Consider the following 13,993-nt stretch of genomic DNA (forward strand, 5'->3'; position numbering starts at 1 on the left):
TAACTTAATGTAGTGTATAAATAAGTTGGTTAACTGTTTAACTACCAATGTAACAACCAACTATCTAATTTTTGTGAGTTTAGATGATGACACTATTTCTTGGTTAATTACGTCTTCAAATTAACATGTTATGTTATCTCTCTCATTATAACTCCAAGCTTTATGTTAATAAACACTTACACCGTTATAACCGATTTTTCTAAATTCAGTAACCAAATTGACAAGAAAATTTGTTATCAAATCAAGAAAAATGAAATAAGTTGTGTGTGAGTAAGTAACTAACTATGAGAAAACTGAAAACCATACAAAATTGAGATTACCAAAAAGTAGGCCTATAAAGCCCAAAACTTGATAGCAAAAAAAGTGGGTATATAAAAAAAACATACGGAAATTAAAAATATGGAGATGCGAGGTATCGATCCCCGTACCTCTCGCATGCTAAGCGAGCGCTCTACCATCTGAGCTACATCCCCATTTGTTATTTTTTATAATATAGTATTTAAATTATTTAAATGTATCTTTATTTTCCAAAAGTTTCCCATTGAAGAGAGAATAAAAGGGACGTAAGATGTTCGATGAAATGCCAGCCGAAAGTCTTCAACTTGCACACTGGGAATTGATGCGATGTGGAATAATGTAAGTGCATCTATTCTTCAAGAATCTATTTCTTCTTTGATTTCCATGAACACCCACTTGGTTTTACTTCTTGCTAATTTCATCCATCAAATATTTACCTTAAAATATGTGAATAAGCTTCATCTTGCATGACTTCAAAGCTACACCTCATATTAATCTTTGATTTGCAACTAGTTAATTAATTACCAGAAATAACACGTATATCATTTTGTTTTAGTTTTTTGTGAGCATTATATCACAGTAACAAGACATGATCAAGATTCAATAATTCAAGTGGTTTTATTGTTCTTTTCATGGCGAAATGTGCAGTGATTTGTGTATATATAATCAGTGTGTTTAATTACGAAAGCAAAACCAAGGACTACCCAGATGAAGATTCTTTGATCACACCCTCATTACAGTACTCCATTGATGGCGTCTTCGGAAGTCTAATGTCCAAAACTGTATCATTATACACATACGCCTCCGTCTTCTTCCAGTCTGTATTTTCCGGCAACTCCAACCGCCGCACAAAGCCATGCTCCCACCATTCGCCACTCCTCCAGTCTGTTCTTGATGATTCTCCTTTGTTCTTCCACACCCCACTAATCTCTATCACCTTTCCATTCTCAACACAAATTCGAACACTGCTTTTTTCTATTTCTGTTGCAATCAAAACAACCAACCATTCATAATGTCTGTAAATTCGTAAGTACTATATAGAAATGAAGAAGAAAGACTTACTTGGTAGTTCGGATTTAAGAACATAACATGAGTCTGTTTGAAGCCAATCCACACATGGGTTCTGAAGATTAGACAACAACACACCTGGTTCAAATTCCCATAGTGGAAACGCATCCGATGGATCAAAGAATTTTGTAAACAATAATGGTCCAAACAATGATTTATCACCAAAAACCTTATGCATGATTGGACTTCCTTTTGCCATAAATGTAGCAAAAATGTCTTCTCTCAAAGGAACACACCATTTACGTAGAGATTGGTCTTCTGAAACAACCTCAAGTTTCATGCTAGCCATCCAAGGAAGGTGAAAATTGGATTCTAGAGTCGTGCAAAGTTGACGTTTAGATAGATGTTTAAGAGTGATCTTATAGTTTAAAAGTTACATACAAAAAGTAGAAAGAACATATCGTATTGGAATATATGGAGACTGTAAAGTTGTAGGAATATTTCGTTTTTCCAGATATTTCATGGAAATGTCTTGACTTAGAAGTTATATCGTTGGATCACACAAGTCACTTCACTTTTGGTTATTATTCGGTGATCCTCTTTATAGTCAAGAATTCAAAAGAACCACTTTATGATAAAAGAAATTTATATGATGTAAAAGAATATTGGATGTTGTTGTCATATGGTGCATTGCATTAATTAGTGGCCTTATCTTTAGGTGTACGAACAAAAAGAGTTGAATTTTTAGGAAATTGGCCTGAAGTTTCTTGTGTAGTCACGGCATCCTTTTTTTTTGTGGGTTCTTTAATTAAAAAGTGTGGTTTTGGTGGCGTTTTTTGTGTTGAGTTTTATAGCTACCTTTTGCAAGTGGAGTGCTATATATTGCTCAATGGTATATTCTTATTGTCTAGTAATGTATCTTTATAATTTAATTTCTAATGAATTTATCGGTTACAGGAAATGCATAGCAACTGCCAGGCTGGCCCTGAGCATATGTGGGGTGTGCGACCACACATCGTCTGTGTCATCAGGCGTCCCGGAATTTTAATCTATCATGGTAACTAATTTGTCGCTAATCCGTTGATGCTACAAATTAATGAGAGATTAGCGACAAATTAATGACATCTATGCATATTTTCTATCAAACCAATGTTGTCGTATGCAGTTGTCAGAGTTGATCCGTTGATGCTATAAAATGTGTTAAAACTCCACAAATTTTGATGTATAACAACTTGAACACAAATCAATAAAAGAATTAAGAAACTTCAACTTTTACATTTACATGAGAACAATGGCTTTTCATGTCACAAGAACAAGGGGAAGTGGTTGTTTAATTGGCTTTGGATGAATCTGGTTTCTAACGACACAAATGAACAAAAGATGGGAGTTACATCTTAGAAAGAGCATGAAGAACTTAAAAGATGTGTGGATAAGACAAGGGTATTTCAAACTAAAACATCCTTGTATTTGGATACCAAAAGTTTCATCATAACCATGTATTAGTATTATTATTATAATGTAGTAATTGTATTTATCTTGTATTTTAGGAAATTATATACTTACCTTAGATAAGTATATACTCAAGTCTCAATAGAGACAAAATGTATAAATTTATGAGCATAGTGGAAGTGTAAGTGAATTGTTCAAGAAAAATAATACTCCGTAATAAATTTAAATTTTGTGATACATAATTTTCAGTATGGTTTAACGTGAGTCTAAAATTATGCTAATATATAAGTTTGATTTGAAAATGCAACAAAAAATAATATCGTTTTCGACAAATATTTAGTTATTTTTTAGTTTGGATAATCTATTTCCCTCATTTTATATAAAATAATCACAATAATTTTAGATGTCATCATTTTAATAAAAAAATCAAAATAATATCTTACTTGAAATATTAAATTACCTGAAATGATAATTATTAGAGAAAAATGAATTGTTATTTTTTCAACGCAGGTGATTACGAAATGCCGGCAACTGAATGAAAACCTCCCATAACGATCAACTATGTTCAATATCGACTCCCAAATCGTTAGGTTTCTGCATTCCTTAACCAGACTATGATTTTATCTCTGAAATAGTTCAAACACCTGCTCCACGGCTTCTTTCTGCGTCATTGTTGCGTTTATGGGGATTATCTTTTCTACAATCGACGCGTGAGAAGAAACATATTCAATCAGAACGCCGATGAAATTCAAAACTTTTCTATAAAAATCAAACCTTGTTGCTTTTGTATCTCTGACAGCATTCTTCCAACATATTAATCGATTATTTTTTTCAAACTGCTCGTGTTTCCGTTTGATTTTGAAGAATTGTTGGCTTTTTCTGGGGTTTCATTCATTCGGAACCCAGAATTCGACATTTCTTCCGAATTTATTGATTCTTGACCACCGAATATACGTCACATGCTAAACGTAACTTTGAGCGTTCGTCGACGATGATAACTGCTGCTTTCTTGTCAAATTGGGATATATGGTTTCATTATATTTATACTTGTACGAACCCACATTGTTGATATAAGAAAAAATGGGCGCCAAAGGGATGGTTTCATTCATAGCAATTGTTGCTCTACTTTTCCCTTTGGCAGCAACAATAGTTTCAAAATGCTACAGAAATACCCAGCAGCAACTGCCACTTGGTAATCTAAGCAATTTGGAGGGGACGATGGATGAGGAAACGGTACCACTCTGCTCTTGCTCATATTAGTTCCACTTTTTGTTTCTTTTCAAGAATTTTAGATGTAAATGTATATGGTTATAGATGGTAATTACCATCATGAATTACTGCTGAAGTTAATTAAAGACAGCTTTGCTGTAGTTGATTTCCATGCCCAACAAGTGTTTATTGTTTTGCTTAAGCCACAATCTATTATGCGATTTGTTATCCTTCAACTGACATCAGAATGTTAATATGATTCTAAAGGAACTACTATCAGATTCTAGTTTGATGTTTTTTTGTTTTTCAAGAACTTTACATGTAAATATATGGTTTACTGTCATGCCCACAAAGTGTTTGTTGTTTTGCTTGACCCACAATCTTTATAGGATTTTGATATCAGTCACGTGCTTATTATAGTAATTAGTAACCAAGATTTATTGCTCTAATATGATTATAATTGACAGTTTGAACTATTAAGGACCAATTGTGGAGCAGAGTTTACTCATCTCGTTGAAGCTCTTCAAGATCTTGAATCCAATGGCATTGATAAAGTACCTTTGGAAAAAGAAAGATCTATGCTAGATTGCTTGAGGGTGGAATCACCAATTCCAGTTCCTATTCGACGCAAGTTGGCTGAATCAAATTGTGAGCCTCACTGTACTGAAGAAACCCCTAAACAAAATGGTCAAAGTCAAAGTTTGGATATAGAACCAATTCCATTTGCTGTTATTAAAGCAGACGGGGATGAGAGTGGAATCACCAATACCACAATCATTATTGCTGTCGTTTCCACTTCAGTTGTCACATTTCTTCTTGCTACCCTTTTGTTTTGTTGGTATACCAAGTCTTATAGTGGGGTGCAAAATGACGAAAAACCCCTTCTCAGCTTAAGCATGAGTGAGTACTACAATGGGTATATCTTTTATGGCAAATTTCTGATAATAGCAATGCACTTTACCCTTTTTACCAATATAGGCAATGTACACTATTTTTTACTCATAATTACACTTTTTACCCATAATAACGACATGCTTACATTTTTTTACCAATATTTGCAATTTTTTAACCCATAATTGCAACATACCTTCATATTCTTTATATAAAATAGCAACATGCTTACAATTTTTACCCATAATAGCAATGTGCCTGCATTTTCTTTTACTTATAATATATAACAAATAAAGTACATTGCCTATACTGGTAAAAAAGGTAAAGTACTTTGATATTATCAGCAATTTGCCTTTCTATGATCATTCAAGTTGGTTGTTTTGATGTGGATATGATATTAAACTTTCAGGTTCTTCTCAAAAACCTACATACAGTGGGCAAAAGTCTAACAAAGGTTTTGGAAATGGTGGAGATAATTTGATGTTTACAAAATCAGACATAAAGAAAACAATTTCATCAGTGAATTCAAGTGTTTCATTAGGTATCCCATTAGATCCACCTCCTGGAAATTTGATTGCTTCTGGAATCGCGCCTCTGAAACCGCCACCTGGCAGGCCCGATTTGGCTTTAAAAGCTCCACCGGGAATGAAAGATCTACACACTCCTCCTCTCAACGCCGGTTCTCCTCCTTCTCGATCGCCAGCTGGCGGCGGTGGTGCCGCCGCAGCTCCGGTGTTATCACCATCTGCCGCTCCTTTAAGTCTTCATGGTCCTTCACGAGCCGCTTCAGCTAGACGGCCTCCGTTAGCTGCACCACCGCCTCCACCGCCATCTGGAAAAGCACCGCCACCGCCTCCGCCATTAAAGCAAGGTCCACGACCGCCGCCGCCTCCAGGTGGTGGTGTGAAAGGTCCGCCTCGACCACCTGGTGTAGGGTTGAAAACTACACGTCCTTCACCAGGTGATGCTGATGGTGATGATTCTAATAAAGCTAAGTTAAAGCCGTTCTTTTGGGATAAGGTTATGGCAAGCCCTGATCAAGCCATGGTTTGGCATCAAATTAGAGCAGGGTCATTTCAGTAAGTTTGGGTTTTTTTTATTATTTTAACAAGTTTTAATTTGAGAAAATGACAAAAATGCCCATATTGGGGAGGACTTTAAACAAATAGCCCTTTTCTTAAAAGAAAATCATAAAAAAAAAAACCCACCAATTTTGCAATTCACTGTGAAATTTGCTTTGAAAATCTTATATACTGCCAAATTGTTCTTCAATTTTGCATAATGTTTTAGTTTTGTAATATTTATTTGGGTGGAGACCACAAAAGGAAAATTTCACAGTGGGACCAATATGGCTATTTTTGTCATTTTCTCTTTTTATTTATTCAAGTTTCTAAATCATAATGTGTTTTTAATGAACAGGTTTAATGAAGAAATGATAGAAAATTTATTTGGATATAATGAGAAAAACAAAGGGAGTAACAGGAAGAGTTCATCACAAGATCCCTCTTCGAATATTATTCAAATTATTGATGGAAAGAAGGCCCAAAATTTGTCCATTCATCTAAAAGCAATTAATATTACAACAAATGAAGTTTGTGATGCACTTAAAGAAGGTAACCCTTTCCCTTACTTCACTTAAATATGATAAAATTTGTGACTTTTGAGTTGTGCGTTTAGTTAATTTAAGAAATAAACATAATAGCAATGTAAATTTTTTAACATGGAGCATGTAGCCTTAACTTTTTGCTTATGTGGCATTCAATGAATGATGATTTGCCAATATAAATGTCAAATCATCATTCAAAACATTACCAAGTAATTTATATCGATCCCTATATCTCCATTATAACAAAGTAGAGTTACATTATTTGTCCTATATGGCATTTTTTGTAAATTTCAACAAAATATTTTATAGATTTTGTTAGTTTTAAATGTCGGTTGGCATTGTTTTCGATCTACTCTATATTTGATTTTGTTTTCTATATTACTTTTATTAAACATCATGAACTTATTTAATCTTATAAAGGAAATCAAACTCATAACATGCATCATAAGAAACTATAACCATACGTTGCATGTCACATAACCAAAAAAAGTTGAAAAAAATTCCATGGTAAAAATGACTGTAATCTGTATAAAATCATTAGTACGTTGTTATTATAAGTAAAAACTAAAATATATGTCCCAAATCAGTAAAAAAAAAAAAGGATGTTACTATTTCATAATGATGTTTCTTTCTTTGGTTAAATACTTTCATAATGATGCTTTTTTGTTAGGAAATGAGCTCCCAGTAGAGCTTATTCAAACATTGCTGAAAATGGCACCAAGTGTAGAAGAAGAAATGAAGTTAAGACTATATGATGGGGATTTATCTCGCCTTGGAACTGCAGAGAAGTTTCTAAAAAGATTAGTTGAAATTCCATTCGCTTTCAAAAGACTCGAAACTTTACTTTTTATGTGCACACTTCAAGAGGAACAAGATATCATCAAAGAATACTTCCAAACATTAGAGGTAAAACATTTCCCTCTTTTGTTGTCCATTAAGTCATATATGGATAAAGTGGTTGAATGAGTAACGATGTCTATCTGTATAAAATGTTGTACACATAAGGTCTTGTTTCTTTTCTATCTGAATAAACCATCAAAGACTAAATGACCATTTTACCCTTACATTATTTCCAACAAAACAATTTTCACAATATTCTTCAATTTAAAGTAAGAGGAGTTGGTGTATTAATACATGAAGCCAGGTTTTTTGGCTTAACCAATTAATTCATTCCATCCGGATTAAGTCAAAAGAAACAACCCAATAAAAAGTAAAAACACCTCTTTTTGTTGTCTAACTTTATGGTATTTTTAACTTTTTTTACAGTCTGCTTGCAAAGAACTTAAAAAAAGCCGGTTGTTTTTAAAGCTTCTAGAAGCCGTTTTAAAAACCGGGAACCGTATGAATGATGGAACATTTCGTGGAAGTGCACAAGCATTCAAACTCGACACTTTGTTAAAACTTTCAGATGTTAAAGGAGTCGATGGAAAAACAACTCTTTTACATTTTGTAGTACTTGAAATCATTAGGGCAGAAGGTATACGAGTAGCCAAAAGCAATGACCTTCTAGAAGAAGCCGCTAATTCTTCACAAGACACAAACGAATACTATCGCAATCTTGGTCTCCAAGAGGTGTCAAGATTGTGTGGTGAGCTTGAAGATGTTAAGAAAGCCGCCACTATTGATTCAGATGGGTTGACTGGAACGGTTTCTAAATTTGGAAACGCGCTTGTAAAAGCACGTGATTTTTTAGATACGGATTTGAAGAATTTACAAGAAAATAATAGTTATGATGATGATAGTGATGAGGATGAGGATGAGTTTCCTGGGATTTTGTCTGGATTTGTGCAAAGTGCTGAGAAAGATATTATGTGGATGCTTGAGGAAGAAAAGAGAATAATGGCACTTGTGAAAAAAACAGCGGATTATTTTCATGGACAAGCCGGGAAAGATGAAGGGTTGAGATTGTTTGTTATTGTTCGTGATTTTTTGATTATTTTGGATAAAGTTTGTAAAGAGATTAAAGAAACTCCTTTAAAGCCGCCACCTAAGCCGATACAGACAAAATTAGACGAGAAGAAAGATGGCTCGCCACGTAGGACGACAGAAGTGAAGAAAGATGGCTCGCCACGTAGGATGACAGAAGAGAAAAAAGATGGCTCGCCATGTAGGACGACAGAAGAGAAAAAAGATGGTTCGCCAGGTAGGACGACAGAAGAAAAGAAAGATGGTTCGCCACGTAGGACGACAGAAGAGAAGGATGGTTCGCCACGTAGGACGACAGAAGAGAATAAAGATGGCTCGCCACGTAGGACCACAGATGGTTCGCCACGTAGGACGACAGAAGAGAAGAAAAATGGTTCGCCACGTAGGACGACAGAAGAGAAGAAAGATGGTTCGCCACATAGGACGACAGAAAAGACGAAATATGTTTTGTCGCCAAGGATGACACAAATGAAAGATGTTTCGTCTCCTAGGACACGGGAAAATGATGATTTGCCATGTCGGACTAGGGAAAGTGATGATTTGAAACGTGAGACACGAGGAGGTGAGGGTTTCCAAGATTCCTGGAAGAATGAGGATCCACAAGAAGTTGATGATCTCCAAGATTCTTGGAGTGATGATAGTGTTGGACATGAGAAACATGAAAGTGGGGGTCCACTAGAAGTTGATGATCTCCAAGATTCTTGGAGAAATGAGGATGTGATGCATGAGAAACAGGATAATGAAGCTCTACAAGAAGTTGATGATCTCCAAGATTCTTGGAGAAATGAGGATCTAGGACATGAGAAACGGGAAAATGAGGATCCACAAAAAGTTGATGATCTCCAAGATTCTTCGAGAAATGAGGATCGAGGACATGAGAAACAGGATAATGAAGTTCCACGAGAAGTTGATGATCTCCAAGATTCTTGGAGAAATGAGGATGTGATGCATGAGAAACAGGATAATGAAGTTCCACAAGAAGTTGATGATCTCCAAGATTCTTGGAGAAATGAGGATCTAGGACATGAGAAACAGGAAAATGAGGAGCCACGAGAAGTTGATGATCTCCAAGATTCTTGGAGAAATGAGGATATGGGTGATGAGAAACAGGAAAGTGCGGGACCACGAGAAGTCGGTGCTCTCCAAGATTCTTGGAAAGATGAGGATCCGAGACATGGGACACGAGAAAGTGAGGGTCCACAAGAAGTTGATGGTCTCCAAGATTCTTGGAGAAATGGGGATCTTGGACATGTGCCAGAAGAAAGTCAGAGTCCACAAGAAGTTGATGATCTCCAAGATTCTTGGAAAAATGAAGATCAAAAACATGAGACACGGGAAAGTGAGGATCCACCACACGAAATAGAGGAAAATTATGATTTACTTCATGAGACACAGGAAATAAAATCACCATACAAGATCGAGAAAAGTGATGATTTAGGACATGAAACATTGGAACGTGATGATTCACAACATAAAACACATGATGATGATTATGATGATAATGATGATGATGATGCTTTACAACCTACGACACGGGAAGATGAAGATTTGGAGATTAAGAGACAGGAACTTGATGATTCACAACATAAGACACATGATGATGGTGATGATGATGATTTACAATCTGATACTTCATGGGAAGATGAAGATTTTGAGGTTAAGACACAGGAACTTGATAATTCACAACTTAAGACACTAGAAGATGATGACATGGAACCTAAGCCACAGGAGAATGAGCACATGCAACCTAAGACACTGGAAGATGAAGATTTGCAAAATGAGACACAAGAAACAAATGATTTGCAACCTGAGACTCAAAAGAAAGATGATTTTCCACCTTCAGAACTCCTCCCATCCGGTTTTCATGTTCCAAAAGAACGACTTATTCCTGCCATTGCATTGAGACGGGTGGATACTTTTGATTCAGACGAGAACTCAACTTCAGATGAGGACTAATTCATACATATTCTTTGTCTATTTACCAGGTATATTCTTTTTTCCAAAATAGACAATAATCATAAGAATCCCATCTTTTTCAACAACACAAAATCCTCATGTATAAGCATTAAGAAAGACTATATTAAAGTTGCCATGTTTCTGATATTGCTTTATCATGTGGATGTAGTTGGAACACAAAAACAAGCTGATATTGATACAAAAGATACATGGCAAGAGAGTTCAAACACCTGACTGAAGCTAGTTAACCATGCCATTTTGCATAGAAAAGGAACTTGATCATTGGAAAATGTTTAATTTTTTCTTCTCCATGATGGATCTTCATTGGGTGTAGCACAGAAAACGAAACAGGTACATAATGTTTCTATTTTTCATTATTAATATGAGCAATGAGAAATGCAAGTACATTAAAAAATAAATTTCTTATATCAATAAAAACATAAAGTGTGTTGCTATTTCCTACAATTTGTCCTTATTATTATTATGTTTCTTTGTTTCAGGTTAGGAAATGGAGAGGCTAGTGACTTACTTGTCATTGTACAAATTGTTAGGGTAAAGAACAACATAAGCTTATTGCAGTAAATATGAATGTAAATTGTTGTAAATATCAATACACAGCCTTTTCGGGTCTTTATGTATTGAACAGGCTTTATGTATTGTTCAGTGGAGGCCGAAAGCTTAAAATGATTGTACATTATGCTAAAAGAAGTTGTACAAGGGTATTTTTGACCTTTACTCCTTGAATGGTATGTAATGTACCCATTGGGTCTTTTTAAGTACAGGATAAAACTCATCAGATTGTGTTGGGGTCAACTTTGTGTTTTTTTTTGTAGTTTTATAATGATAAACGTATTAAATACATTTAAAATATTGTATTACTAAAATTATAGATATATAAAAAGGTTCCATTGTTATATAAACATTTGTATACATGAATTTCAACTGATTTGACCTGTTATCAATAAATTACAACTTGATAACTAATTTATTTTCATATGAATAAGTTTAAATGGCACCTCTAATTCTAAAGGACTTTGACTTTACTTTTAAAGGAAATTAACTAGGTGGAAGCGTTTGGCAAACTATGTGGAAGCTTTTTATAAGTGTAAAATTGTATAGAAACTAAAAAGTAAAAGCTGTTTGATTAAAACTATTTGAAGTATCTCTTGAATTATGAGTTTTTTGTTTAAAATAAAAGTTTTTAAGTTCATACTCCAAATAAAGTTTTTCTTTAATTCGAGTTTTTCTTAAAAGATCGTTGCCTAACACACCTTAAATTTCATTTTATCGTGTTCTAAATCAGTGAATAAACCTTTGTTAAATTATGTTTTCTCACACTAAGATCTATTTTATTTTATTTTTGAACCGGCAAAATCTAATATACTCCTGGATCTACCTATGTCCAAGAAGTGACTTAAACCCTTGACTTTGAAAAATGAGGCAATACCTGATACAGCTAGGCTAGAAGCTTTGTGGTATGAGATCTAGTTTAAGATTTTGCTTGTGTATATTTTCAATTTTATTATGGTAGTTATTACAATTTCATAATCTTTTTCGATCGACATTGATTTTTTAGTGTAAAAACATACAAGGGGGTTGGGTTAGTTTTTCAATGTTATTTCACTTGTTAAAAATAAAATATAATAAAAATCAACCCAATTTGATAAGTGAACTGATATTATTGTGTCCGTTAAAAACATACAAATATTTATATAATGGTTATTCATTTGATTTAAAATATAATTAAAATCAAACCAATTTAAATAATTAAATTGAAGAAATTAGTGTGCCCATTCAAAACATGCAAATATTTATATAAATGGTTATTCATTTGAAATGAAGAAATTATTTGGAAATTTGAGCGATATGGGGCTACTATTGTTCATTAGAACATAAACATGGGTAAATATAAGTCTTATTATTGTCGTTTTTGTTGTACATTATATGTAAAAACAAATAATTTAACTATACTATTAATTATATATTACTAACCAGAATGAAAGAACAATATGTTCTTGTTTGTTGATTGAAGATCTACCGGACATTCATGTTATGCTAATCATTCATGTTATGATGCTGGTGTGGATGCCTTATAGATAACCATATTTTTAATCACAAAGTTTCTATATCAAAGCTTTCATGCAAATCATTAAATGATTTTTCTATAAACACCGTATTAGGGGTGAGCGTGGTGCGGTTTGGTGCGGTTTTTGGTCAAAACCGAACCGAAAACCGCAACTTCGGTTTTTTGAAATTTAGAAACCGCATTGTTTGGTTTTTATGCGGTTCGGTTTTTGCGGTTTTTTATTGCGGTTTTTTATTGCGGTTTTTTGTGGTTCGGTTTTTTTTGTGGGTTTTTGTTATTATTTTTTTTTTTTTTTTTCGTTTTGCCTTTTTACTAAAACTCAAGTAACTCGGCGAGTTACTTTGACTCAGATGAGGAATGCTAATCATTTTTTTGGAGATAAACCAATACCACTACCTCTTGGTTTGAAATCAAATTACATAACCACTCATCCAACACGTTTCTAATGCTTGAACATAATACGATTTTAATATAATATTTGTTTTATAGGTACATCGATAATATCAATTAATATATTAATAAAAATGATACTATCATTAGTACTCTTCATATTTAAAAGTTAAAAAATGTCATAAACATTATTTGTTATTGTAACTACTACTGAATGTATGCTTAAAAATGTACGATCATTCTCCGATGGATAAGATAGATATTTATATTTAGAAATTTTAATTGTCATAAGTTCTTGGTTCTTACAAATATCAACACTTTATATATATATATATATATATATATATATATATATATATATATATATATATATATATATATATATATGCGGTGCGGTTCGGTTTTTTACGGTTTTTACGAGACTAGAAACCGCACCGCACCGAGTATTTTCTGTTTTTTGCAAAACTGAAAACCGCACCATCGGTTTTCATTTCGGTTTCAGTTTTTCGGTTTCGGTTTATGCGGTTTTTTCGGTTTTTTTGGTTTTTGGTTTGGTTTTTGCTCACCCCTGCACCGTATGGTTGGCTTATGATTAATTTAATTGATACCTCTTCGCTTATTAACTTTTTACAAATTTATTGATACCCTTTTCGCTTAAACGTTTAATTTTTGTGTCATGCTGTTTACGTTTCTAACGTATTAATAAAACAAAGTTTGGAATCTCTTATTCAGTCTCATTAATTCCATGTAGTTGATCGTGTTTACTAATCTTTTTTTTAACTGCAAATAATCATATAAAAGGCACAACACTTAGCAAGAGGCTAAGATGCAGGCAAGAAACAAAGAGCACATTGAAAAGAAAGAAAAGAAGAACGAAGAAAAGCAATTACAAAAACAAGTTAATGAAAGTGTGTAAATGGCGAGAAGCTCCATTCAACCCAATTACCACATTGCTCATTGTTAGATGTATGAAAGAGAAATGATATTGTCCGCCACTTTTGTAGAGGGTTCTCTCATATTTTTAAACACCTTATCATTCCTTGACAGCCAAATGTTCCACATAAAACACAACATTATCGTACTGATGATCAGCTTTTTCTTATGGCAGTTTCCCCAAGAAGCAGAGAAGTCAATGAAGTCAATTACATTGGAGAATTGCTTCTGTTGTAACCCGC

At 33.8% G+C, this 13,993-nt stretch overlaps 2 protein-coding genes and 1 non-coding gene across 3 annotated transcripts; 1 reads left to right on the forward strand and 2 right to left on the reverse strand.

Annotated features, from left to right (window-relative positions):
• Window positions 1-400: 400 nt before the first annotated feature.
• TRNAA-AGC (transfer RNA alanine (anticodon AGC)) lies at window positions 401-473 on the reverse strand. Its single transcript has one exon. It is a non-coding gene; the product is annotated as a tRNA-Ala (tRNA).
• Window positions 474-887: 414 nt separating this feature from the next.
• LOC145123769 (HSP20-like chaperones superfamily protein) lies at window positions 888-1,723 on the reverse strand. Its single transcript, XM_079058976.1, has 2 exons — window positions 1,360-1,723; window positions 888-1,278 (listed from the first exon to the last, which is right to left on the reverse strand). The coding sequence occupies exons 1-2, from the start codon at window positions 1,652-1,654 to the stop codon at window positions 998-1,000; spliced, it is 576 nt and encodes a 191-aa protein (XP_078915102.1). The 5' UTR covers window positions 1,655-1,723; the 3' UTR covers window positions 888-997.
• Window positions 1,724-3,276: 1,553 nt separating this feature from the next.
• Window positions 3,277-11,140, forward strand: LOC145125769 (uncharacterized). Its single transcript, XM_079061187.1, has 8 exons — window positions 3,277-3,987; window positions 4,431-4,863; window positions 5,264-5,933; window positions 6,274-6,467; window positions 7,131-7,366; window positions 7,727-10,371; window positions 10,512-10,693; window positions 10,843-11,140. The coding sequence occupies exons 1-6, from the start codon at window positions 3,835-3,837 to the stop codon at window positions 10,340-10,342; spliced, it is 4,302 nt and encodes a 1,433-aa protein (XP_078917313.1). The 5' UTR covers window positions 3,277-3,834; the 3' UTR covers window positions 10,343-10,371; window positions 10,512-10,693; window positions 10,843-11,140.
• The last annotated feature ends 2,853 nt before the right edge of the window (window positions 11,141-13,993 follow it).

Source organism: Lactuca virosa, chromosome 7 (assembly GCF_052849685.1).
Source record: "Lactuca virosa cultivar CGN04683 chromosome 7, Lactuca_virosa_CGN04683_v6, whole genome shotgun sequence".
Taxonomy (NCBI): domain Eukaryota; kingdom Viridiplantae; phylum Streptophyta; class Magnoliopsida; order Asterales; family Asteraceae; genus Lactuca; species Lactuca virosa.

Excerpts from the sequence above, each read along its gene's own strand:
- LOC145123769 (XM_079058976.1), bottom strand. The coding sequence starts at position 1,654 with ATGGCTAGCATGAAACTTGAGGTTGTTTCAGAAGACCAATCTCTACGT. Across the intron at positions 1,279-1,359 it reads TCTTAAATCCGAACTACCAA|AAATAGAAAAAAGCAGTGTT; the intron begins GTAAGTCTTTCT and ends TGATTGCAACAG.
- LOC145125769 (XM_079061187.1), top strand. The coding sequence starts at position 3,835 with ATGGGCGCCAAAGGGATGGTTTCATTCATAGCAATTGTTGCTCTACTT. Across the intron at positions 3,988-4,430 it reads GGACGATGGATGAGGAAACG|TTTGAACTATTAAGGACCAA; the intron begins GTACCACTCTGC and ends TATAATTGACAG. Across the intron at positions 5,934-6,273 it reads ATTAGAGCAGGGTCATTTCA|GTTTAATGAAGAAATGATAG; the intron begins GTAAGTTTGGGT and ends TTTAATGAACAG.